Source organism: Dama dama, chromosome 12 (genome assembly GCF_033118175.1).
Source record: "Dama dama isolate Ldn47 chromosome 12, ASM3311817v1, whole genome shotgun sequence".
In the NCBI taxonomy this organism is placed as follows: Eukaryota; Metazoa; Chordata; class Mammalia; order Artiodactyla; family Cervidae; genus Dama; species Dama dama.
In genome coordinates, this window is record NC_083692.1 from 14890001 (window position 1) to 14916018 (window position 26018).

Here is a 26018-nt window from a genome sequence, read left to right on the forward strand (position 1 = left end):
CTGTGTGTGTATGTGTATGTGTGTCTGTGTGTGTCTGTGTGTGTATGTGTGTGTATGTGTGTCTGTGTGTGTATGTGTGTGTATGTGTGTGTATGTGTGTCTGTGTGTGTATGTGTGTTTGTGTATGTGTCCATTTGTGTGTGTGTCTGTGTCTGTCTGTATGTGTGTCTGTGTGTGTATGTGTATGTGTGTCTGTGTGTATTTGTGTCCATTTGTGTGTGTGTGTGTCTGTGTCTGTCTGTGTCTGTCTGTGTGTCTGTGTCTGTCTGTGTCTGTCTGTATGTGTGTGTGTGTGTGTGTGTGTATGTGTCCATTTGTGTGTGTGTCTGTGTCTGTATGTGTGTCTGTGTGTGTATGTGTATGTGTGTCTGTGTGTGTCTGTGTGTGTGTGTATGTGTCCATTTGTGTGTGTGTCTGTGTCTGTCTGTATGTGTGTCTGTGTGTGTATGTGTATGTGTGTCTGTGTGTGTCTGTGTGTGTATGTGTATGTGTATGTGTGTCTGTGTGTATGTGTGTCCATTTGTGTGTGTGTGTGTCTGTGTGTGTCTGTGTCTGTCTGTGTGTCTGTGTGTGTCTGTGTCTGTCTGTATGTGTGTGTGTGTGTGTGTGTATGTGTCCATTTGTGTGTGTGTCTGTGTCTGTCTGTATGTGTGTCTGTGTGTGTATGTGTGTGTGTGTCTGTGTGTGTCTGTGTGTGTGTGCTGCTGCTGTTGTCGCGGTGGCGGCGGGGTGAGAGTCGGAGCTTAAAGGAGGAGAAAGCCAAACAAGGAGGGAGGAGAGGCCGGCCCGGGGCGCAGAGGCCGGCTGACGGAGACACCCGGGCGGTCAGGGCGCTTGTGGGAGGCTGCGGAGAACGTGGGCGCGAGGGGGCGCCCCGCTCCCGGGGGCCTCGGGCGCACAGCGGGGAGGGCCCGGCCCGGGCCGTGCGGGCTCACGGCGGCGGGACCACAGGGGCGCGGCCCGGGCCGGCCCAGCGCCGGCGGGGAGAGCAGGCGGCGCCTCGGTCTCCGCCCGAGACTAACGGCGCGCCATCCGTCCAGCTGATAGGGACGCTGCCCGCCATCCATCTCCCGCTCGTTAAATTACCATTTTATGGCCCAAATCTCTCTCCCATAATTGATAAAAATCTCCTTTGGATGTTCGGCATTATTGGGGGGGAACATGTTTTTCTATTTTTCATTATGTCTTTTAATATAAATGTGTTTTTCATTGAGAGCTGCTGGGAAGGCTGGCGGAGCCCAAGTCGGCGGGGAGGAGGGTCGTCTCCCCCTGGGCACACCGCGCCCTGCCCGCACTCCAGCTCCTTCCGCTCCCCTCCCAGAACCTTCGGGCGGTAGCCTGGGGGAGGCGGGGCGCTGTCTGGGGAGAGGAAGGAGCCAAGGTTGTGCTGAAGACCAAGAGAAGCAGGTCTACAGACGGCTGAGCCCTCGACGTGGTCCCCAGCTCCAGGCCAGCAGAGCAGCCCTCGGGGTGATGAAGGGCGCACGCACCTTGGCCCGGCATGTGCCGGGGGCTAGGAGAACCAAGCAGGAGCCCCCCCACCCCAACCCCGAGGGCGGGGACCCCCAGGGGCTGACACAGAGGAGAGCTCCATCAGAAGTGTGAGGGAAATCAGAGACGCACAGGGAGGAGTTGGGTCGGCCTTGGAAAGAAGGCAGCGGGGAACACACGACCACGGAGGCGGGTGTCATCGAGGAGGAAAGCTTTCAGAGGCCCGGGGGTAGGAGCGATTCCCCTGCAGTCTGCCCTGTGCTCTTCTCTAGACCTAGTTCAACCCGGGGCATGTTCGTCACTCATCCCATACCCAACTCCTCCAAGACAAGGGAAGTCGAGTCCAGCTGCCATCCTTCAGGTGAGGTAGGCAGAGGGGTCCTAGTGAGAGTCCATTCCTAGGCAGGTTGATAAGAAGTCCGTGGTCCCCGAGGAGGAGAGAGGGGTCTGGGGGTCTCAAGGAGGATAGGACAAATTTTTTTTTTTCCTCTACATTCCTTAGTCTGAGTCACATAAAACAGTTTTTTTTTTTTCTTTAAGCCTGGAACTGATGATTACACAAGTCAGTTTAAACTCTGTACTAGGGATTATGTAACAACAGTGTATCCTGCTTGAGGACAGTTTCTCCTTCCTGAAAACCTTCTGACTAATCCTGATATCTTCAGTCAGTTTAGTTCAGTTGCTCAGTTGTGTCTGACTCTTTGCAACCACATGGACTGCAGCAGACAAGGCCTCCCTGTCCATCACCAACTCCCAGAGTTTACTCAAACTCATGTTCATTGAGTCAGTGATGCCATCCAACCATCTCATCCTCTGTCATCCCCTTCTCCTCCCACCTGCAATCTTTCCCAGCATCAGGGTCTTTTCAAATGAGTCAGCTCTTCACATCAGGTGACCAAAGGATTGGAGTTTCAGCTTCAACATCAATCCTTCCAATGAACACCCAGGACTGATCTCCTTTAGGATGGACTGGTTGGATCTCCTTGCAGTCCAAGGGACTCTCAAGACTCTTCTCCAACACCATAGTTGAAAAGCATCAATTCTTCAATGCTCAGCCTGATACCTTAGAATGCATATTATGGGAGCGGGTCTGGTGGGATCTCTCTATTGTTAACTTCTAACCCTGTTATCCTAAAATGTAAATTGTGGGAGTGGGTCTGGTAAAATTTTCACAAACCTGAGACATTCTTTTGACTTATTGTAATAACTAATTAAAAAAGGATATAGCTCCCTTGCTCACAACTAGCGAGGGGGCCACGCTGCGCCCCCTTTCTGATGTCTGTGTCAGAAGCCTTCTCTGCCCCTTATTCACTTTAATAAAACTCTGCTACACAAAAGCTCTGGAGAGATCAAGCCTGGACCCCGGTCCCGAAGCTAAATCTTCTTCTTCGGAGATCGCGAATCCGACATAGTTCACCATCAGCTATCGCTAGACACAGCACAGCCCCCAGCTCCCTGACCCCGGGCACCCAGGGCTCTATCGCATCTGTGGAGTCAGTCCAAACAGCACCGCAGGCGCTGCTGAGTAGCCTCAGGAAAGTGCCCAGTGAGCCACCGGCAGCCTCCCAAGGCAGAAGGAGGCTCTCAAGAAGCCCGGGGGACAGGTTCCCAGGCAGCCCAAGTGAGGGCAGGGGCTGGCCACGAGATGGAACACTGGGTACCAATGGGAGGGGCGGGGGAGGGAAAGGCCGATTCCCCTAGCAAAATAGCATCAGGGACGGAGAACCACATCTTGTATCAGAAAATCTGGTTAAAGACCCAGCTCCACCATTTCAAGCCCCTCAGGACCTTGGTTCCTCACACACCAAAAGCACCCAGCACAACACAGAAACGCTAGCTAACGTTTGCTGGCCACCTGCTCTGTGCCAGGCGTGGGCTCCGTGCTCCACGTGCACTGATTCACTTCATCCCCGCAGCAAGCCGAGGAGGTAAGTACCATTATTAACTCCTTTGTACTACAGAGGAACCTGAGGGACAGAGAAGATCAGTTGCTTGTCCGAGGTCGTGAAGTTGCTCACTCATATCTGACTCTTTGCGACCCCATGGACTACAGCCTACCAGGCTCCTCCGTCCATGGGATTTTCCAGGCAAGAATGCTGGAGTGGGTTGCCATTTCCTTCTCCAGGAGATCGTCCCAACCCAGGGACTGAACTCGGGTCTCCCGCATTGTAGGCAGACACTTTACCGTCTGAGCCACCAGGGAAGTCCTGGTCACGAGGCCAATAAAGCCAACAGGCAGTTTCTGGCTCCTGGCCACCTCAATATAGGAGCTTGACAGCCAGGTGAAAGGAGGACCCAGCTGGGGCCCCTTGTCTTCACTCTCACAAAGTTCTCTGCAGGCCAGCAGAGGTCCTGTGTGCAAACACACCAAAATGATAAGGGTCACCCTAGAGTTGGCCACTTACTCTGCAAGTTCCCTCCCCCAGCCCCGAGCCTGCCCGCCCCCAAGCCCCTGCCCCAGTCTCTGCGCTGTGCCCACCTGGGGATCCCCTCACCAGGAACCTCTCATTCGGGCCAAGAGCATTCTGCCCTCACCTCCCCCGTCTTCTGCTTTTGCCTCCGCTGCTCCTCATGTCAGCGGGGTCTTCTCTCTGCCACCCCCACCAAGCTCAATAAATGAATGACGTTCTTGGGAGAAGGGCTTCTTTCTCTCCTTTCTGAACTTTTGCTGAAACCTGAAACATCACCCTCCACCTATATCTGTAGGCGCGTGTGAAACAATGAGGGGTGCGTTTTCCCATCTCAATTGCAATGGTCCTTGTCTGCATTCTCACAATCACTCAGGTCAGATGGTCCCTCAGAAACACTTGAGCACTTGTCCCTGGGTGCCACGAGGGGCTTACAAAACGAGGTCAAGCCTAGATCCCCACCCCACGGAAGCTCAGGGGGGAAAAGACTGATAAAACGTGTTTCGGAGGACAGAAGCCAAACCCTAAGACTTCAACACCAGCACAGACACAGCCCCTCACAAAGGTACTTCTGTGCTCCGGCCCCTGACCTCACTTCCTTCGGTTTTTCATCGAGTTTCAGAGTTGGAAAGAATATCATCTGATACAACTATGTTCCAGGACAACAGACGAAACTGGATCACTCATTGAAATGTATCATAAGGAGACCGGACTTGTCCATGTGTGGTCGGGGAGGGGGGAGGGATGTGTGTATGTATGTGTGTGTGCAACCAAAGATAACTGTACCAGCGCAGCTGAGAATTCTCTTATCTCTTCCTGAGTCCCACTATAACTCCTGCCCCCAAGCTCTCCACCCACCTCAAACCTCCAGCCTCACCTCCCCCACCCGTGAAAGATGACCTCATCTCCCATGTTACTAAGGAAATTCAGCTCCACTCCATCCCTCTTTGTTGAGTGCCTCTCCAAGCCCTCCTCTTTCCGGCTCACCTTATGAAAAGAACATCCAAAGACCTTTCATAATGTAACTTTAGCCCCAGCTTTACACCTCAGCCCTGCTAGTCACCGGCCTGAATTCCCTCTACCAGTCAGGAAGACTATTCACCATGCACTCCCTCCCTGTGTCTTATGCTTTCCACCACCTGCATCTTTGGCCCATTTCATTAACTAGTGACTCCCTCCTCCAACCTCCACCTCCCCCAACCCCACCCATCTCTGAGAACCTAGATGAGACACCATGGGCTTCAAAAAGCTTCCACCCACCCAAGTGTAATCTTTTCTCTCCCCACCCCCCTGCCCATCTCCCCCCCTCCCCACAGGACCAGGTATTACAGTGATGGGTGTACCTCCTGATGACCCTAGACTACAAGAGCCAGAAGTTTTAACCCATTTTGACTGTAGCTACAACTTACAGCTCTGTACCTTTTCCCCTAAGTACCAGCTGCTTAGACAACAGACAGAATGAAAAAAACAAAAAGGAAAATGAAGGAAAAGGTGTTGAACCACAGAACTGAATGCTGTCAGAGCCTTCAGGGGCCTTAGAGAACTCCTGCTCCAAATGAAGGAGCTGTAAGGATGGGTTGGTGGTCAGCACAAAGAACCCGGCCAGGTCCTCCAGCATAGCGCCAAGAGCTCCTGAGACCCAGCGTGGTCAACAGTCTTGTAACTTAAGCTTGCGTCTGCCCCATTCAGGGTGCAGAGCTGTCAGCCCAGGCTCGCTCCACAGCAGGGACCATGCCCAGGAGTAGAAAGAACCAGAGTCTCATCCAGCCGTCAGGGCTCCCCTCCATAAGGAAGGACCAAACGACTTCAACACCCCTCCCTGACGCTCAAGCTCAGGCGCCATCTGCTGGTCAAGATCGGCACTGCGCTTGGACCTGCCGGCCCCAAGGCGGTCAGGAGACCAACGCTGAGACCAACATCAAACCACTCCAGATCCAAGTCACTTTGCAGGCAGCATCAATGACCCCACCTCCTAGAGCTCCGACTGCTGACTGCTCAACCTGTCGTGCAAGACGTAAGCCTAACATTCAAAATAAAAGGAAAAAAGTAAGCTTCTTTCTGGTAATGATAGAAACTCCTAAGGCACAGACTCATAGAAAAGTGATTCCTAAAGGGTTTCCGCCGAACAGAAGTTCTGCTACATAGGAGACAAAGCGCTGGCCAGAAGCTCAGATGATCTGAGGTCTAATCTCATCCCTCACATGCCCTTCCCTTAGCTATGTGGTCCCCCCACTAGCAGCACCTCACCTCCTGAAAGAGGCCAGTCCCTATGCCGGGAATGGGATCCCTTCACCTGCCCTCGCCTCGACACTGCGGGCTGTCCAGGGATGTGAACTGATCTGACACCAGACATACATCACGGAGTCCAGAAGAGCTGCAGCCTCGCCCTCACGCCCCACGCTGGGGACGCCCCCTCGGGGCCAGCTCTATCCTCCAGGGACAGGGATCAGTCTGAGCGCACTAAGGGCTCTGCTCATGAGGCAGACACGGAGCCAGTCAGGGCAGGCTGGGGCACACCAGCCTCCAGCTCCTCTCTGATCACCCCTCTCCTCCTCTCGGTGTGAGATTTAGGGGCAGCCACAAGACCGATCTTTGGGGGCTTCTCTGGTGGCTCAGTGGTAAAGAATCCACCTGCCTATGCAGGAGACACGGGTTCCACCCCTGGGTCGGGAAGATCCGCCTGGAAAACGAATGGGCAACCCACTTAAGTAGTCTTGCCTGGAAAATTCCACAGACAGAGGAGCCTGGTGGGCTACAGTCCCTGGGGCTGCAAAAAGCGACCAAGCAACTGAACACGTGTGCAGTCTTTGCACTCCAGGTGACCTCAGGGTCCACCCGAGGACTCGGACCTAGAAAGAAGACAGTGACGCACGGAGACTCGGCTTCCTTTAATCACTCCTGGAACCAGGGATGAAATGGAGGGTCCCGGGGCGGGCGTGACACTCAGGATTAGAGGAGCCGGCTCAAACGTCTTCCTGGGGCGGGGGTGGGGGGTGGGGGAGGGCTGCTCCCCAGGAAGCGTCAGAGAAGGGGCTGGGGGAGGAGGGAAGGGCAGAGTGAGTGACTTTCCCCGCCCTGACTCCCCCACAGCCGCCTACTCTGCTTCCCACGCGGCCCCCTCTCCCCTCCCTCCGCCCACAGGCTGAGAAAGCGTGTCACTGGGAACAAATGCCATCTCCCCAGGAGGGAAGGGGAGGAAGGGGTGAGGGAAGACTTTGACTGCGTGTCTGTGGGGGCCGGGGTAAGAACCTAGAGGTTTCTGAGCTTCCCAGTCGGGAGGGACACCCCCTCCGAGCCAGGACCTTGACGTTCGTCTCCATCTCTCAGCAGGCTCGAGACCAGCTGTGGGGCAGGAGACACAGGCTGCCACTCTCAGGACGCCTTGGCTGGGGGGTTGCCTAGAGAAGGGGCCCTGAAGATGCAGGCAGCGTCTCCCAACCCCAGACACCCTGCGGCCAGCTGGGCAGGCGGGCAGGCGGGCGCACCATGACTGCTGACGCCCCGAGCTTCCCATCTCACTCCCCTGGCCTGGAGGAAAGCCGCTGCCCTGCTCTTGCCTCCCCCTCCAGCTGCAAGGGTTAAGCTGCTGCCTTCTCTGCCTGCCTCCGCCCTCACTGGGCAGCCACGGTGCCCAGCAATGGTGCACTTCACACTGCTATTACAGTGACTATTCAGTGTTCATTTGGGGGTGCACCTCAATGCTGGAGGAAGCAGGACGCCAACTGTCCTGGCAAGAAGCACAGGCACGTGAAGGCTGAGCCACGCCACTGCCGTCCCCTCGGCCTGCGGCCCCTCCGTCCTCACCCTGCTCTTCCCAGCCTGTGGCCTGCTCCTGACTCAGCCCTAAATCAGGTTTACTCTTTCACGCGATCTTCCACCCCACTCCCCATCCCCTTGGAGGAGATGTTCCTCCATAGGAAGGGAGTCCACAGAGGTGTCTATGCTCAGAACCATGAATCCAAATAAATTCTCACGCTGCTGAGAAAGTTCTAGGACCCACAGCAGATTTCCCAACCTGGGGATCTAGCAAAAGGGACTCAGAACCCCCAGGGAATTTGCCTTTGGAGGCCAGTGGGATTCAATTACAGAACTTACACAGGACTGGGCAGACAGACTCTTGGAGGGGACAAACAAAACCTTGTGGGCACCAGGACCCAGGAGAAAGGAGCCCTCCTGTGTGATCCAGTCCCCGCCCCCCTCCCCCAAAGAGTCAGATAATGAGGCCAGGCCAGGCCAGGCTGTCACTGAGGAGTGGGACACCTCTGGAGGGATGCCAGGCACGTGATGCCAGCTCTACATTAAGGGACCGACAGTCAGGGCCAGCTGCACGCAGATCAGCAGAAACGGAACAACTGGGCTTTATGAACCTCTGCCCCAACTCTCGCCTGGCCCGCAGGGGCCTAAGGAAACTGCCACTTATCAGTCACTGGTTCATTAAACAAACACCAGTGTTCCCGATACACCATGTACTATTCTGGAACTGCAGACGGGAATAAAAGGACCACTGTGGTGTTCATCCCCAGACTTCACAGTTTGTGGTGAAACCACCTAGACACAACGAATCAACCCATGAGAAGCACAAGTGGAGGGAGGAAAGGTGTGCAGAGGGTTAGGGAAGACTTCGCGGGAGAGCTGGGATTTGGCAGGACCCCCAGCACCAAGCACAGTGCCCGGCATTTGGTAGACAGACAGACAGACGGGCCAGTGGCCTAGGAATACAAGGAATGACCGACAGGGAGAGGGTGGGGTAAGGGGGTTCCAGGCAGACAAAGACCATGGCAAGTTGAAAGTGGACAGGGTGGACCTTGAAAGCCCAGCTAAAGATTTTATTTGGGGAAATTGGGAAGTATCAGAGGAAATAAAATAATTTCAGGAAAGACATCGGCTGATCTAGGCTTGACATTTAAGATTATTTTGCTCAGAAAAATCCTAGAAGATCCAAAGGATTCTCTCTCTAAGAGGAGAATTGCAGGGACTTCCCTGGTGAGCCAGGGGTTGAAACTCCATACTTCTAATGCAGAGGGTATGGGTTGGATCCCTGGTCAGGGAACTAAGATCCCATGTGCTCTGCTTCATAGAAAAAAAAAATTTTTTTTAATTAAAAAATTAATTACTCCTTGGAAAGAAAGTTATGACCAACTTAGACAGCATATTAAAAAGCAGAGACATTACTTTGCCAACAAAGGTCCGTCTAGTTAAGGCTATGGTTTTTCCAGTACTCATGCATGAATGTGAGAGTTGGACTATAAAGAAAGCTAAGCGCTGAAGAATTGATGCTTTTGAATTGTGGTGTTGGAGAAGACTCATGACAGTCCCTTGGACTGCAAGGAGATTCAACCTGTCCATCCTAAAGGAGATCCATCCTGGGTGTTCATTGGAAGGACTGATGTTGAAGCTGAAACTCCAATACTTTGGCCACCTGATGGGAAGAGCTGACTCATTTGAAAAGACTCTGATGCTGGGAAAGATTGAGGGCAGGAGGAGAAGGGGATGACAGAGGATGAGATGGTTGGATGGCATCACTGACTTGATGGACATGGGTTTGGGTGGACTCCGGGAGTTGGTGATGGACAGGGAGGCCTGGTGTGCTACAGTTCATGGGGTCGCAAAGAGTCAGATGTGACTAAGCAACTGAACTGAGCTGAATTAAAAAAGAGAAAAAAGAAATAAAAATAATTTTTTTACAAAAGGAGAATTTCAGTTTAGTAATAGGTGAAGGGAGAAAAGCTTTATTGAATAGAGTTCTCTTAGGTACCATGAAATTCTAGCACATAGCCTGTAAGGCAGGGCCTGCTCTGTAGATCCCTGCAGATGGCTGCTCCAACCCCTCCCCCTCCCCAGAACCACGATGAGTGGATCAGGCCAACAAGGGTCCACACCACTGGGCCCACACATCCCGCAGGTCACTGGTGTGAGTCCAAAGTAATGTGACCGGGGCTACGTACAGAACGGCCCTCAGCCCCTTTGTCCAGGGGTGGAATGAAGATCAGGGAATTTTGAGGAGGCACGCATCAGCCCTTAGGAGGAAGCACTTATTACAATTAGAGATGACTGATAATAGAACAGACCATGTCAGGCAGCCTGTAAGAGAATAAGCTTCCTGTCACTGGAGGTAATCAAGCAGAGGCCCAGAGATGTCCCAGAAGTCACTGCAATGAATGATTAGGACGGCTCACTGATAGAGCAGGGTGCTGGAATCGTGTACTAACAGTCCCCTTGGACACTTTACCTGATCACTCTAAGCCTCCATCCCTCATCCACAAAATAGGCTTATTGACAGTACGTGTCTCGTAGGTTTGCCATAAGGACTGAGTGAAATAACGTGTAGGAAACAACAGAGCTGTGAGCACACAGTAAACTCTCAATAACTGACAGCAATTATTAGGTTGAAGCATATGAATAGTACTAGGTTACAGGTCGAAAACAGCCTAAACATATCAACTATTGCATATGGTGCAAGTAATACTTTTTACTGAGGGCCACTCAGGTTCCTTCTAACCTCCCTGATTTCACACTGAAAGTTTCTGTACTCCCCATCTCTGTTGGATCCCCTGGGCCTGGGCCCAAGCTGAGAACTCTGCAGGGTCTTTCTAGAAACACACTGCACCGGAGGGGACCGATCCCTCCGGGCGGATGCAGGTACCTCTTTGCCCAGGTCCTCGCGGATGACCTGGCGGACTTCCTTCATGCTGCTCTGCGGGGCCTGGCTGTGTAGCACCTTCAGCGTGCTGGTGTACTCCTCCGGCAGCAGGTAGTCCAGAGCCCCCAAGTGCTGGCCCACCTTGATGAACGTGCCCCGGTTGGCACAGCAGAGCTCACAGAGGCGCCTGGCAGAGCGGAGGTGTACCTGCAGGGAGACAGACGGGGCCAGAGAGACGTGAGTGCTTATTGCCCACTGGGCGCTCTTCTCTTCCCCTGCCCGCTCTGCTTGGACACCCTGATTCACCCCCCCAGTGCACACGCACGTCTACACGTGCATACACACACACACCCCATCATTCACCTCCAGTCTCCTGGTATACACACACACACCCCATCATTCAGCTTCAGTCTCCTGGTATACACCCACACACACACACACACACACCCCCCAACATTCACCTTCAGTCTCCTGGTATACACACACACACACACACCCCCCATCATTCACCTTCAGTCTCCTGCTATACACACACACACATACCCCCCATCATTCACCTTCAGTCTCCTGGTACACACACACACACACACGCACACAAACACACCCCCCATCATTCACCTTCAGTCTTCTGGTACACACGCACACACACACACACCCCCCCCCCCATCATTCACCTTCAGTCTCCTGGTACACACGCACACATATACACACACATACACACCCCCCATCATTCACCTTCAGTCTCCTGGTATACATACACACACACACACACACACACCCTCCATCATTCACCTTCAGTCTCCTGGTACACACACACACACACCCCCCATCATTCACCTTCAGTCTTCTGGTACACATGCATGCACACACACACACACACACACACAACATCATTCTCCTTCAGTCTCCTGGTACACACACACACACACACACACACACACCCCATCATTCACCTTCAGTCTCCTGGTAGCCAGACCAGTCAATCCCAACCTCCAGCTGCAGCCAGCCTCCTGACATGGCCCAAGGCTTCTGATTGCCTTTGCTTTAAAACTTACCTTGTCTGAGTCCCACTCCCACGGAAACAAGCATGTGTAAGGTTTTCAACCAGTTCTAACCTACTTATGATTCATTCAAGGATACGCTAAGTTCACGCATTTGCCACCCACCCCTCAGCCATACTAATGATACTGTCTGTCTGTTTGGAGGTCTACAATTTTCAAAGATGTCGAAGTCATTATTTTTTTTAATCCTTCCAGCAATTTAGGGAGGCAAGTACAGGTATCTTTAAGGACAAGAAACTCAGATGTTTTGATTATAAAGAAAAAGCTAATAAATGTCAAAGGAAGGTCTAGAAAGCACTTCAGTCCTAGGGCTCCTTAACTCAGCAGACTTTAGCAGGGATCTCCTGTTAACTGGAAGAAAACTTCACAGTGGGGCATTAGGCACATAGGGTGGGCGGCAGGGCAGGCGGGGCAAGACAGGCCAGCCTTAACTCCCAGCCCGAGGCCCACCCATCCCTCCAGAGTGGGAGGTGGCCCCCATCCGCCCCCAGGCTGCACATCCCCAGTCACCACCCCAGCTCAGCTGAGGCTCTTGGAATTTTGATGGTCCCACCTTCCTGGAGCTATAGGTCCTGAGCAGGATGGAGCCAGGGCCACCCACAGAAGTCAAGGGAGGCCAGGGCTCTGTGGGAACCTGGTACCCTCTTCCTCCCATAAGCCAACTAGGAGAGTGAATATTTATGATGGACTTATGCTCTCAAGTGCTACGAAGGATGCTGACATAATTAAGAGCATGTTGGAGGAATAGACCAGGTTGCCTAAATAACAGTAGGCAACAAAGATGGAAGAAAAGTTCAGAGAGTCTACATGATTAGTTGCCAACAGAAAACTGCTACTTTAAGAATTAAAAAGAGGCTGATTCATGTCAATGTATGACAAAAACCACTACAATATAAAAAAAAAAAAAGAATTTAGATTCTAAAAGCAGAGGCAGTTATTTTTCTTCCTCATTTCAAGTATGTTATTTTTATATATAATATTTATCTGAAGAATATATCCTTAAACAAATTCTGATTATTACATAAAGAGGCATTAATGATTGAACTTAGCCCCTAGATGCTAAGTGCTGCATTAATAAATTTTTAGACTTAATAAAAAAATAAAGAATTAAAAAGAGAATGCTGCAGCCCCAAATACCCTGGTCCCAGCATCCAGGGAGCCCACCCATGCGCTCCCTCTATAGCAAAGGGATGCCCCGGACCCCAGGCCCGCGCGGGCTGTCCCTAGGCCCTGCCAATCCGCCCGTCCCTGCCACGCGCTGTGACACTGCCTGACCCCATGTCACTTCTCCTGTGTCAGAGGGTCGCTATTAGGCTTGGTCAACAGGGGGGCCTGGGCGGGGGGACACGGCAAGACCACAAGCGGCACAAGAAGGCTCCCTTGCCGTCCCCACTGGGCTGCTTCCAGCTCATCAGCCAGTGGGACTGGGGCTTGGGGGGACCCCTTTGGTGGCACTCGTGACCAGCCCACCCTCACTACCGAGTGGGCCCCTTCTGTGGACCCACTCAGGCCCCCATGCTCCAGCAAGTGCTCAACTGCCCAGCAGGCAGCTCCAAATGCTAGTTCTAGGTTGTCTTCTCCTACAAATCCCTCTGCCACTGGGCAGGCTGTGACCATGGCCCATGCCTCCTTGTCTCCAGGGCAGCCTGGCACCCCAGATTTGGAGGCCCCTGGCCAAGTCTTCAGGTCTGTTCTTGTTCACCATCCCGAGCCTTAGAGGAAACAGGTGCTTTATGCATTTACTACCTCTTGTCGCCTTAGATTCTTCTTTTACTGCTTTTAGGAGTTAACCACTTTTTCCTAATTAATACATTTTTACATTTAAATTACAAATATGGGGACGTCTCTGGTGGCCCAGTGGCTGAGACTCCAAGATCCCCATGCAACGGGCCTGGGTTTGATCACTTGCAGGGAACCAGATCCCATATACAGCAACCGAACGATCCCGCATGCTGCAATTAAGACCCAGCGCAGCCAAATACATAATTATTGGGACTTCCCTAGGTGGTCCAGTGATCGGATTCTGCCTTCCAATGCAGAGGGACACAGGTTCAGTCCCTGGCCAGGGGTCTAGATCCCACATGCTGCATAGTGCAGCCAATAATTAAATAAATAAAATTTTTAAATAAATAAATATTTTTTAAATAAAATAAATCACAGGTATGACTAGTCCCTGGCTGATACAATTCCTGCAATTGAATTTGAGTAGATTAGGACTAAAAAGGAGAGCATTTCAGGTCAAGAGAACAACACAACATGCATCTGTGTGTGTGTGTGTGTGTTTGTGTGTGTGTGTGTTTAAGACCTGCTCCACCATTTTCTTTAGACTAGATCCACATCTGCATTTCTCTCGGCCACTGGAAGAACTCAGGAAGCATCAGCCTCATGCCAACAAGGCCTCCTAGCAGGGGGCAGAGCCAGGGCCCTGCTGCCTCCCTCCTGTGCCCTGAGCCAGTCCCAGGTAGGGTGTCTCCTGGCACAGAGCAAAGGTCACCTTCACACTGTGTGGACAATGCAGGGAGCCCTCTCTGGTCACACAGCCCAGGACGGCTGGTCTACCTCCGACTAACTGGTTACCTGGCACACCAGCCATTGGGAACAGAGGCCACGTGTGTCCCCTGTAGTCTCTGTGTACCCCAGGGCAAGCCACACATGAGCCGTAAATGCAGACTGATGACAACCACGGGTCATACGCACACACAGCCATCATACATGAAACTGAATCAGCATCTACTGCAAAGGACACCCACATTTCAACCAGCGTCTTAAATAAACACACACACAGAGTCATATGGGGGTGAGGGACACTCCACTCACCAAAAAATGTAAATGCTCCTTGAAGGTCAAAAGACACAAATGCTGAATAACAGAGCAGGCATTCTGATCCCCAGGGTCCCTTTCCAGCTCCAGCTACTACAGTTCCACTGTCCCTTAGGCTCAGAAGGCAGGTCTCATTCAGAATTTCAAGAAACGGCTGGCTTAGTACAAAGTCCCTCTTTGAGCATTCACCGCCTGCTTGCTGGTGACTTGGGACCGAGGACCACCCTTCTCCTGCTCACTGAGCATCTTTGCTTCTGGGATCTGTAGTAATAAATCTTGGGACTCTATTTCCTCTGTGCAGATGTGTGTAAACTGCACCTTCAATCAAAACACCCCAGTGAGTTTCACTTCCCCAGTGGGAGCGGGGATGCCAAGTGAGCTGTCTACAGACCCCGTGTGGGTGGCTTGTGCCCCCCACTCACCAGGTCATAATCTGCACATTCTTAATTGAATAAACCAGCTCTGGCTTCTCAACACACGCTACTGCCCTGAACACCGCACACCCATTTGCTCACTGGCCCCGAGGCCTGCTCTTACCCAGCACCTGGTTTCATGAGCTGGTTGGGTGTGTGTCGCTGCAGCGTGTCCTCACCGCAGAGTTCTCACACTCCCGGTTCCATTCCTGCCAAAACAGGGCAGGAACAGCGGGCACCATCTCTATGCCCCTCCTCCAACTTCATTTTCACTCCCAGCTCAGTAACTTGCCTTATGATGGTCTCACTACCAATAACCTTGTTGTAATGAGCTTTACTCTGCCTCGTATTAATTAAAAGCATTGTCATTAGCCAGCCTAGGCTGGGATTTGGGGAGGGGAGGAGTGGGCAGTATGAATAGCTAATAAAATCAACTCAGTACTGATTAATTATTGATTGGGAGGGATGGAGCAAAGGCCCAAGGAGGGCAATCCTTCACTCATGCCTAAATCCCCAAGAGTAGGGAAGAAAGGTACCAAAGCCAGCCTAAATCAGTAGGGCTCCCCCATCAGAAGTGGGCAATTGGGCAGTACCTCCAATGGGGTTTCAGGGTTTGAGTGTGAGACACAGATGAAAGAGACAGACCCACAAACAACCCCAGACATCAAAGGAAGAGACAGCACAAGAGAAGGTCACAGAGACCCCAAAGCACACAAGCCCCTTGACAGATTCTTCCAGTCAAAGACTCAGCACCCAAAGGTAATGCACTGACATGCAAACAGTGTTATCTCTGGGCAGTGAGATTACAAGAGTACTTTTCTTTATAGGTCTCTCTGTATTTCTCAAATTTCCTAAAACTAATATTTATCATTTCAATAACAGAGGAGAATTTTTTTTTAAATAATCTCTTCTTCAACATCTTCTGGAAATAGAAGTCCAGCCCCAAATTCTCTACCACACAGACTGGACCAGCTTGGTGCAGAATCCAGCACTATTTCCCCAATTTTGCAGGGTGCTATGATCCACATGTGTGTTTTTCATCATGAAAATGGAATTGCAACTCCCCCTTCATCCCCAAGAAATCAAGCCAGGACAGTCTCCAAAGTCTCTTTTCTGGATGTCACCCTTTGCTTTAAGCTTTTACTTAATCAGCAAAGTAAAATTCATCATGTGTGGGAGGGGGGAGGGGAAACAAGTTGCAGTTTATAAAAGTTTTGAAGGAGCTTGACCACAGATTTAATCGTACCCCTTAGCCGTGTCCTCTGTCCCTCCTCTGACTGACTACCTGTCAGGTAGATCCTGGTTAAACTGCAACTCTAAACTTGAAGTTGCTGAAGCCATAATCTTGATGTCATCCTTAATACCTCTTTCCAAAAGGGAATTAAAATTACCTTCTGCATCTGAAGGCTGGCCATCAGGAAAGGAAGGAGAGTGATTCCTGAGATGCAAGGGAACCTATGGTTGCCCCAGTTTACAGCATTGAGGGTATCCAGGCCACAGGGCTGGGAAAGGGGAGCCAGGCAGCACCCAGAAGACTCTGAGTTGGAGACGCAGAGCTGAGAGCCCAGCAAGACCACAGTAACTAGAGTTCACAGGACAGAGTTCTGGAGAGCGGAGAGCCATCCGAAGAACGAACTCCGAGGACCTGCCTAGGCTCTGTCTCACGCATTCGGCTGAGTAACAGTCAGCACATACACACAAGGAAACTACATAAGCCAGAAAGATAACAACCACAAAAGACCAGGGTTAACAGTACCCCGTGTTCACACAAGGCCTATTTCCACTAGCCGGAACAGAAAAATCTCGTAATTCTTGAGGCATTTGTTATAATACCCAGAAGAGGGGAATATCCCAAACTAAACACCATTCCATTCCCAAGTAACAAATACTAAAAGACTTGAGAAAAATCAAACTGTTTCCAAGTAACTTAACTGTGTCCCAGAACAAAGCTCTAGAATATTTATAAAAATACAAATATATCTAGTACCCAAAAAGACAAAATTGCAATGTCTAGCACCTAATAAAATATTTACCAGGTATTCAAAGAAACAGAAAAATACAACACATTATGAGAAAGAAAAAAAAAAATCAATCATCAAAACCAACTCAATGTGAAGTAATTAGCCTCCAACTAATAAAAAAAATAATAAAATTTAAAAAAAAAATTTTTTTAAATAAATAAATAAAAACTTATGCTTTACCAAACCAAGTCATATAATAACATAATGAGTTGGATTAACAAAAAATTAATAAAGTGTGCTGTGTATAAAACATCAAAAAAAAAAAAAAAACCAACTCAAAACTGAAACCTATATTAGTAAAAGAGGACAATTGTTATAACTGTATTTCATATGTTCAAAATGTTAAGCAGAGGCAAGGACAATATTAAAAAAATATGAGATCTGAATGAAACTTCTAGAGACTGTAATTTTTGATATGAAAAATACACTGGATGACACTTCCCTGGTGGTTCAGTGGTTAAGTCTCTGCACTTCCACTGCAGGGGGGTGCAGGTTCTCTCCCACATGCCTTGCAACACATCTGCCCCCCAAAAAAATACACTGGGTAGGATAAATGGAAGACTAGACATTGTAGAATAAAGGTTAGTGCAAGTCCTAGTAATAGAAGCTATTCAAAATGAAACAAAAGAAGATTTTTTTAATGAAAAGAGCAGCAGTGATCTATGGGACAACTTCAAGCAATCTTATAAACACTGGAATGTTGGAATCCCCAAAAGAGAGGGCAGGGGAGAATTGGGGGGAAATACTTAAAGAAATAATAAATGAAAATTTTTTCAAATTTGATTTTTAAAAAATTGTAAACCAATAGATCCAAGAATCTCAATAAGCCACAAGCATAAGAAAGGAAGAAAACTTCATTATGAAGTTGTTCAAAGTCAGTGATAAGGAGAAAATCCTGAAAGTACCCAGAGAAGAAAAGACACATTACGGAGAAAGGAACAAAGATAAGACCAACAGCAGATCTCTCGCTGGGAACAATTTAAGCAGAAGTTAGTGGAGCAACAACTCTGAAAGCTCTGAAAGAAAACCTAGAATACTATACCCAGCAAAAACATCTTTTAAAACCAAAGGTAAAATAAAAGCTCTTTAAGACATATAAAAGCTGATAGAATTCATCTCCTTACACTGTAAGAAATTTTAAAATATAATCCTTCAGGCAGAAGGAACATGATACCAGAAATAAATACAGGTCTATTGATATATAAAGGAACAAAGAGACGGGAAACAGAAACGTCATAGGTAAACGTACAAGACTTCTTTTTTAGTACATAAAGAGTAACAGTATAACATGAAGTTTATTTCATATGTAAAAGCAAAATGTATTAAAATAGCATAAAGGCTGGAAAGAAAGCAATTAAAGTATATTATTATAAGAATCTTTATGCTACTCTGTGAAGTAGTACAATGTCACTTGTATGTATACTATGACAAGTTAAAGATGTATGCCATAAACTGATGCAATCACTAAAATAATAAAATTATAGTTCATAAGCCAACAAAGGAGACAAAAATGGAACCATGAAAAAATTCAATCCAAGAGAAGGCATGAGAGAAAACAAATAAAACATAAATAGGATAAGTAGAAAACATGTAACGAGGTGAAAGATGTAAAGCTAACCATATCAATAACATCATCAAATATAAGTGGCCTAAACACCCAAATTAAAAGCCAGAGATTGTCAAATTGGATTTAAAAAAAAAGATCCAAGTATATGTTATCTGTAAGAAACTGTCCTCTCAATATTAAAACACAAATAGGTAAAATGAAAAGGATGGAAAAGGATGTATCATACTAATATCAATTAAAATAAACCTGGAATGACTATGTATGTAACAGACAAAGAAATTCTGACTCAAAATGGTCAAGTTGGTGACTCAAGATGGTGTCACAGTTGAAGGATACCACTTAAGGAAGAAATATTGCTCTTCCAGAAAACTGAAGATAGGATACCTCCTAATCCCTTCTCTGAAACCAACATAATGCCAGTATCAAAACCAGACAGAAAATACAAGGGGGAGAAAAAAGCTATGTACCAATATTCATAGTGAACACAGATGCAAAAATTCTTGTTTTAAAAAAAGTGTTAGCTAACTGAGTCCAATTTATAAATAGGCTCTGTTCTCATTAAAATCTATCATATATTGCACAATTTTGATGTGTCTCCCTACAGGCAACATTAATTTTGATGGTTATCCACCTAACTTTCTCACTTGTTTTTTTTTTATAATTAAGTATTGTATGGGGAAGTCCTTTCAAATTGTATAAACAATCAGTTCTCTATTGAAATTTCAATTTATTCATTTGTTTATTTATATCAGTATGGACTCATTGATTTCTAATTTTTTGAGCAGATCATAATTCATTACTCTCATTGCTTGCTTAACAGCCTCACTGAGATATTTTGACACAATAAACTACACATTTTTAATATGTACAACCTGATATTTTTGACATACGCATACCCTTATGAATCTATCACCATAATCAAGCTAGTTAAACATATCCATCACCCCCGAAAGCTTTAATTTCCCTTTGTAATTCCAGTCCCATCCCTCCACATACCTCCCATCTCCAGAAAACCACTTATCTGCTTCCAATCAGTATAGTCTAGAATTTTGTAGAGTTTTATATAAGTGGAATCAAACTTTTTTTTACCTAGCCTTTTTCCCTCAACACAATTTTTCTGAGATCCATCATGTTGTTGCATGTTTATTCTTTTTCTCAACAGTTTGTTCCCTTTTTCTTACTGAGTAGTATTCCATTGCATAAATATATTAATATCACAATGTATTTATTTATTCATCAGCAGACATACATCTGGGTTGCTTCCAGTTTTGAAGCACAAATAAAGCTGTTCTACACATTCATGCTCAAGTCTTTGTGCAGACATGCTTTCATTTCTTATGGGCAAATACTTGGGAATGTAATGCTCAAACTGTATGGCAGGTATATGCTTAATTTTTTAAGAAATTAAACCGTTTTCTAAAGAGGTTGTACCATTTTACATTCCCACCAACAGTGTATGAGAGTTCCTCCACATTCTCCCAATGCTTGGCATAATGTCTTTTTCATTTTAGTCATTCTAACAGATGTGCAATTGTATTTCATTATGGTTTAAATTTGTATTTCCCTAAGACTAATGATGTTGAAAATCTTTTCACGTGTTTATTTGCTCTCTCTGTATCTTCTTTGGTGGAATGTCAATCTTTAGTCCATTTTTAATGAATTGTTTGTTTTCTTATTATTCAGTTAAATGGCATTCTGTATACATTCCATATACAATTCCATAACAGACAAAGAAACTCTGACTCAAGATGGTGTCACAGTTGAATGACACCACTTAAGGAAGAAATACTGCTCTTTATCAAATTTACTTTAGCAAATAAATGATTTGCAAATATTTCCTCCCAGTCTGTGGCTTGTCTTTCCTTTCTCTTAACTTTTTTCCAAAAAAAAAAATTTTTTTTAATTTTAATAAAGTAAAATTTAACACTTTTTCCTTCATGGATCATGCTTTTGGTATTGTATCCAGGAAATCTTTGCATAACCCAAATTACAACTATTTTCCCCTATGTTTCCTTCTAAAAGTGTTCAATTTTCAGGTTTTACATTTGGTTGTGTGATCTATTTGGAAGCCATTTTTCTACATGGTGTGACCCATGGATCAAAGTTCAATTTTGCACATGAATATCTAACTGTTCCAGCACTGTCTGTTAAAAAGACAAACCTTTCTAGACTGAATTGCCTTTTCACCATTGAAAAAAATTCACTGTTCATATTATGTGTGGGTCTATTTCTGGATCATTTAATCTGTTCCATAGCTCATTTTGTCTATCTTTACACCAATACCACACTATTTTGATTACTATACTTTTATAGTAAGTCTTGAAATCAGATAGTTTTAGTCCTCAGTCCTCAACTTTGTTCTCCTTTTTCAGTGTTATTTTCTAGAATTGACTCTAAAACCCTCTGGATTCTTATATAACCTTGAGAATCAGCCTGCCCATTTCTATTTTAAAAGCCTGCTAGGATTTTGATTGGGATAGTTATGAATCTAAGCTCTGGGAGTTGGTGATGGACAGGGAAGCCTGGTGTGCTGCAGTCCATGGGGTTGCAAAGAGTCGGACATGACTGAGCAACTGAACTGAACTGAAATTTATTTGGGGAAAGTAGCCTTCTTAACAATACTGAGTCTTCCAACCCACGAACATGATTGCTGTTGTTCAGTCACTAAGTGGTATCTGACTCCTTGCAACCCCTTGGACTTGCAGCACTCCAGGCTTCTCTCTCCCATATCATGAACACAATATATTTTTCTCTATTTATTTCTCTCAGCAATGTTTAGATTCATATACATCATTTCAGGAATTCCTCCTAAGTAAATAATCTAGGACATAGGGAAAAACCCTATGAACAGAGACATTCAGCACAGTGCCAATTATAATAGAAAAGCATATATGTAAATAGATGTTGAAGCTGAAGCTTCAGTATTCTGGTCCCCTAATGCTAACAGCCGACTCCCTGGAAAAGTCCCTGATGCTGGGAATGATTGAGGGCAGAAAGAGAAGAGGGTATCAGAGGATGAGATGGCTCGATGGCCTCACCGATGCAACAGACATGAACTTGGTAAACTTTAGGAAATGGTGAGAGATGGGGGCCGGGGAGGGGGGGGGGCCGGCATGCTGCAATCCATGGGGTCACAAAGAGTTGGACATGACTAGGCAACTGAACAACAATAAATAGATGCATCCTAAAAGTAGAAAAGGGGTTTATTATAGAACAGTCACATAGTTCAGAATTAAGTAGCCATTTTAACAGAAGATCTTGAAGATTATTCTAACAACATGGAAAATGCTAAAGATAGCAGGCAAATGACAGAACAGGAAAGAGTTAGAAAGAAAGCATGTCAAAATCATAATAAGTTTGAGGTGGTGAAATTATATTTTTTTTCTTAAATCTGTACATTTTTATCACTACTGCTTTAATAATTTTTTTCTATTTTTAATTGATCTATAATTCACACACCATAAATTTCACCACTTTAAAATATACAGTTCAGTGGTTTTTACTACACTCACTTAAGCAGTATAACTATTAATATCATCACTATCTAATTCCAGGACATATAAATTGTTTTATTTTTTAAAATCTTATTATATTTTAGTCACACTTTATATAAATATCTATCTTGAGTCTTTGAAATAAAAGTCTGTCTTCATTCAATTTATCAGTACCCATTAATAGCTGATAAAGGTTGTGAGTGCCCAGTGTGTATGAGTTTCCTATTATGTTTTACTAACACTCAAGTTCAATGAATAATTTCATATTAAAATAAGAATCACACAAGATGCCAAATGACTTGTCAGCACAATGCAAGTACAAATAGGTCCCTGATTTATAATTTTCACATACTCTATAATCATTAGCTTCGGTTTCAATTGTTGATTCACTATATCAGCATATGATACAAGATGCTGGGAACCCAAGTCTTGTTCATCACACACTCTGTAACAATGGTTGGTCCTCAGCAGTAAATGCACAATCCTTTACACCATTCACATCATCTCACCTGGTCCAGGTGAGAGCCTCAGGTAGATATCATCATTCTCTACACTGCACAGGTGTGGGAACTTCCACCGCTCAAAGGAAGTTAAGGGCCCTGCTAGGGTTACCCAGCCAGTAAATGGGAGATCCAGGGTTTGAGTCACGGTCTTCTGACTCCAAAACCAATCCCTGTCTGCTAGACTTTGCTGCCCCTCCAAACACACTGTTAAACATTCTTCACGAATGAGAAGGAGAAGGTCCAGCTGTCCAGTGCCTGCCATGGGCCCTCAAAGCTGAACCCCCATATGCTCATATGCTCATAGCACCCCCACTCCTACCCCCAGTGATTTCCCACACCCGGCAGGTCTGGGGCCCCGGGAGTCATTCCAGCGAGCCGGCTATTACCAAGATGGGGAACAAACCCGCGCGTACACAGGGGCCTGGGAAACAGCAGTCACACAAACCGCAATTGGGGAGCCACTGGAAGCAGGACACAAGACAGACCCAGGAGGCATAACGGGTCTCACTGCAGACCTTTGACGAGACCCCAGGACTGTACCGCCCCGGGAGGAAGGTCACGGAGAGGCAGGTCACTGGCCTCGGTGGAAAAGGGACACAGCCTTCAACAGAAGTGAAAGCGCTAGCCCCTCAGCCGTGTCCGACTCTTTGTGACCCCACAGACTATATAGATAGCTCACCAGGCTCCTCTGTCCATGGAATTCTCCAGGCAAGCATACTGGAGTGGGTAGCCATTCCCTTCTCCGGGGGATCTTCCCGAACCAGAGATCAAACCCGGGTCTTCCACATTGCAGGCAGATTCTTTACACTCTGAGCCACCAGATGGTAACCCTCCAAAAGTCCCCACCGTCCTCCCTATGAAATCCACACTCCTACCAGGCCCATCACGATGCGACCCAGGTGTCCTCCGGCTTCATCTCTTACCCTCCCACTCCCTCCCCCTCCCCAACCACAGGGATCAGTCCTGCGCCAGCCCCTGCCCCCTGCCGCCCCCCACCCCAGCCTTTGCACAGGCAGCTTCACAACCTCTCCCCCACTCTCTCCTTCTCGCCTGTCAAACCCTTTTCAGCCTGGACCCTGGCCTCAGTCCCCGCACGTCTTCCTAGCCCCAGCCCGGCCCGTGCTTCCGTCCTCCCCGTCTCCTCTCCTAGACACAGCTGCTGCCCACCAGCCCAGAACCAACAGCAGCAACCAGAGCTTCATCTCCAGCGAGCCTCCCCATCCTCTGATTTTCTGAACCTCCCTTGGGAAAAAAAAAAAAAACTAAGCTCCAGAGTGGGCTGCAGCTCTGGGCAAGACCACCTGCTCTGGGACCAAACCATGGAAAGCAGGAGGATGCCACAGACTCGGCCAGGTTGCAGCTGTGCTTGGCTGTGATCCAAGGTGAAAGGCCCAGAGCCACAGAGCTTCCGAATGTCACAGACGATGATGTGACCGTCCTCCAGTGGGGATGGCCTCCTTCCCACGGCCCGCTCCCCCTCATCTCTCTGTAGGGAATGGACGGGCAGACCCTAAGAAGGACTCCATTTGAGCATCCAGGGCAGCGGCTTTTCCTGCACAACCAAGGACAGGACTCACCAACAGCTCACTCAACAGAAGTCACGTGCCCAATCACAACACCCAGAGAGACACCCCACCGCTGCGGCCCCCGCTTCCCTACACACTCCAAGGGGAGCCACCAAGCGCTGCTTCCACGAGGAACTGAGCAGGCTACCAAGGGGCGAAATTGAACAAGGCAGTGGGCAGACCATCGTCCTAGAGGGTGTCGGCCCAGGCCGGACATCGGGGATGATCATGGACTCCGCCTGGCGCTCAAGGCCTCCCTGGGTCCCCTCAAAGTCACCCAAAGGGACGGCTGGCAAGGGTCTGCATGGCTGGACAAAGACATAAAGAGGACCCCAGCACAATTCTGGGTCTGGACTCTGCCAGGGCCCTGCTTTCTAAGCCCACAGGACAGGCTGGCCTGAGGGATAGGGAGGCTGGCACAGTTGGGCACTGACATCCAGTCTGCAAACTAGGTTGGCACTTGGGGGGCACACACTGGCTCAGCGGAGCAGGGGTGGTCTGGGGAGATGCTGTCTTGATGTTCTGGTCAGAGGAGAGACCCAGCAAAACAGCCACTGAGGCCCCTTTGGCAGGTGGTCCTTAGGAAACCCCACCAGGCCTCCAGGGGTTTGTCAATGCTCCAAAACAAACTCCTGTGGAGTGTGAAGTGTGACACCCCAAACGTGGACATTTATAGACCCAGCACCATCTCACACTTGGTTGTTAGTACTGGGGGACTTCCCATCACCAAGGACAAATTCCAGGAGCACAGCAAACACAGACAATCCCAGAGCATTCAACAGGGAAGGAAGAGAAGCAGGTGTCTGAGGGGCAACTCCACGGGAGACTGCAGAGCAAGCCGACCATGGGGAGGTTTGTGTCGTATCCAGCAATTATCTAGGACGATCCAATGAACATTTTAATCTCAATACCAATGCTTATTAATATTTACTGTATTTCGGCCCTAATCCAAACACTTTATATGGGCATTGTATCTCATTTAATCCCACAACCACCCTATAAGGTAGGCACAATTATTATCTTCTGTTTCAGAGATGAAGAGGCAATGGCTCAGAAAGGTTAAATATCTTGGCCCAGGGTACTCAGCTAAGACCTGAGCCCAGGCAGTCTGGTTGCAAGACCGCCTGCTCTTTAACCACAGTGAAAAGCTTCTCAGGATATCTGGATACTCCAAGTGAAAAGGCTTTGAACCTGGATTCATGATACCCGGATCCTGGGCCAATTCTGCCCCTAATTGATCACCCCTACTTAATATAATCCTGAACAAATCATCCTGTTTCATGACCTCAGCTGACCCATATGTACAAAGACAGGTTGCAGAGAATCAGGAACACACGTACGGCATACATGCCCCCCTTTATCACCATGGCACCCATCAGACACCACTAATCAAGACAGCACACTGAGCCCAGGTGAAGACTCATTCTCTACCCCGTACTCAAACACTATGTATCAACTGGAATTGACAGATGAAATGCATTTGCTTTCCCAGAGTTAAGCTTGTTTCTAAGGTGTCTTCTGACTCTAAAAATCTACAACTGTGTTACTGGGGTTCTAAAGACAAAACTTTAATTCTAGCCCCATCCCAAACAGACTTTGTCCTTACACTTCCATCTTCCTTCTGCAAGATGGACATGACCATGGACACGTGGTCAGCTCCACTTTCTCCCCAACATGCAATGGACGAACTGGACGTGCTGGCCCTCTCTCTCCTCTGTCTCTCTAAGGGCCCAATAAAAAGGGGATCTAAGGCCAAAGCCGCTGACATAACAGGATGAAGGGGTGCAGGTTCCTTTGTGCTAAGCATTGTGTTTCCAGAAAGTTCCACTTAAAACACAAATAATCCCTAGAGATGGTAACACGGGAAATTAGTATCAGTCACTGACACCTTGGCATGAGTTTCTGCCTCTTTCTCCAGCTTCAGCAACTAGTCGATAGCCCAGTTCTGTGGGATGGGAGAGACTCCAAACACAGGTTCTGTTTCAGAGAAGGTCATCCTAAAAAGAAAGTTGTGGGAGGGGGGCATTTGGGGAGG

At 47.9% G+C, this 26018-nt stretch overlaps 1 protein-coding gene across 4 annotated transcripts in view; it reads right to left on the minus strand.

Annotated features, from left to right (window-relative positions):
• Positions 1–26018, minus strand: part of ADCK1 (aarF domain containing kinase 1) — a 130666-nt gene that overhangs the window by 67364 nt on the left and 37284 nt on the right. For all 4 annotated transcript variants that reach the window (XM_061156517.1, XM_061156519.1, XM_061156516.1 and 1 more), the window contains one exon: positions 10543–10746. In XM_061156517.1, coding sequence (XP_061012500.1) covers positions 10543–10746 — 204 coding nt within the window. The remainder of the gene's footprint in view (positions 1–10542; positions 10747–26018) is intronic.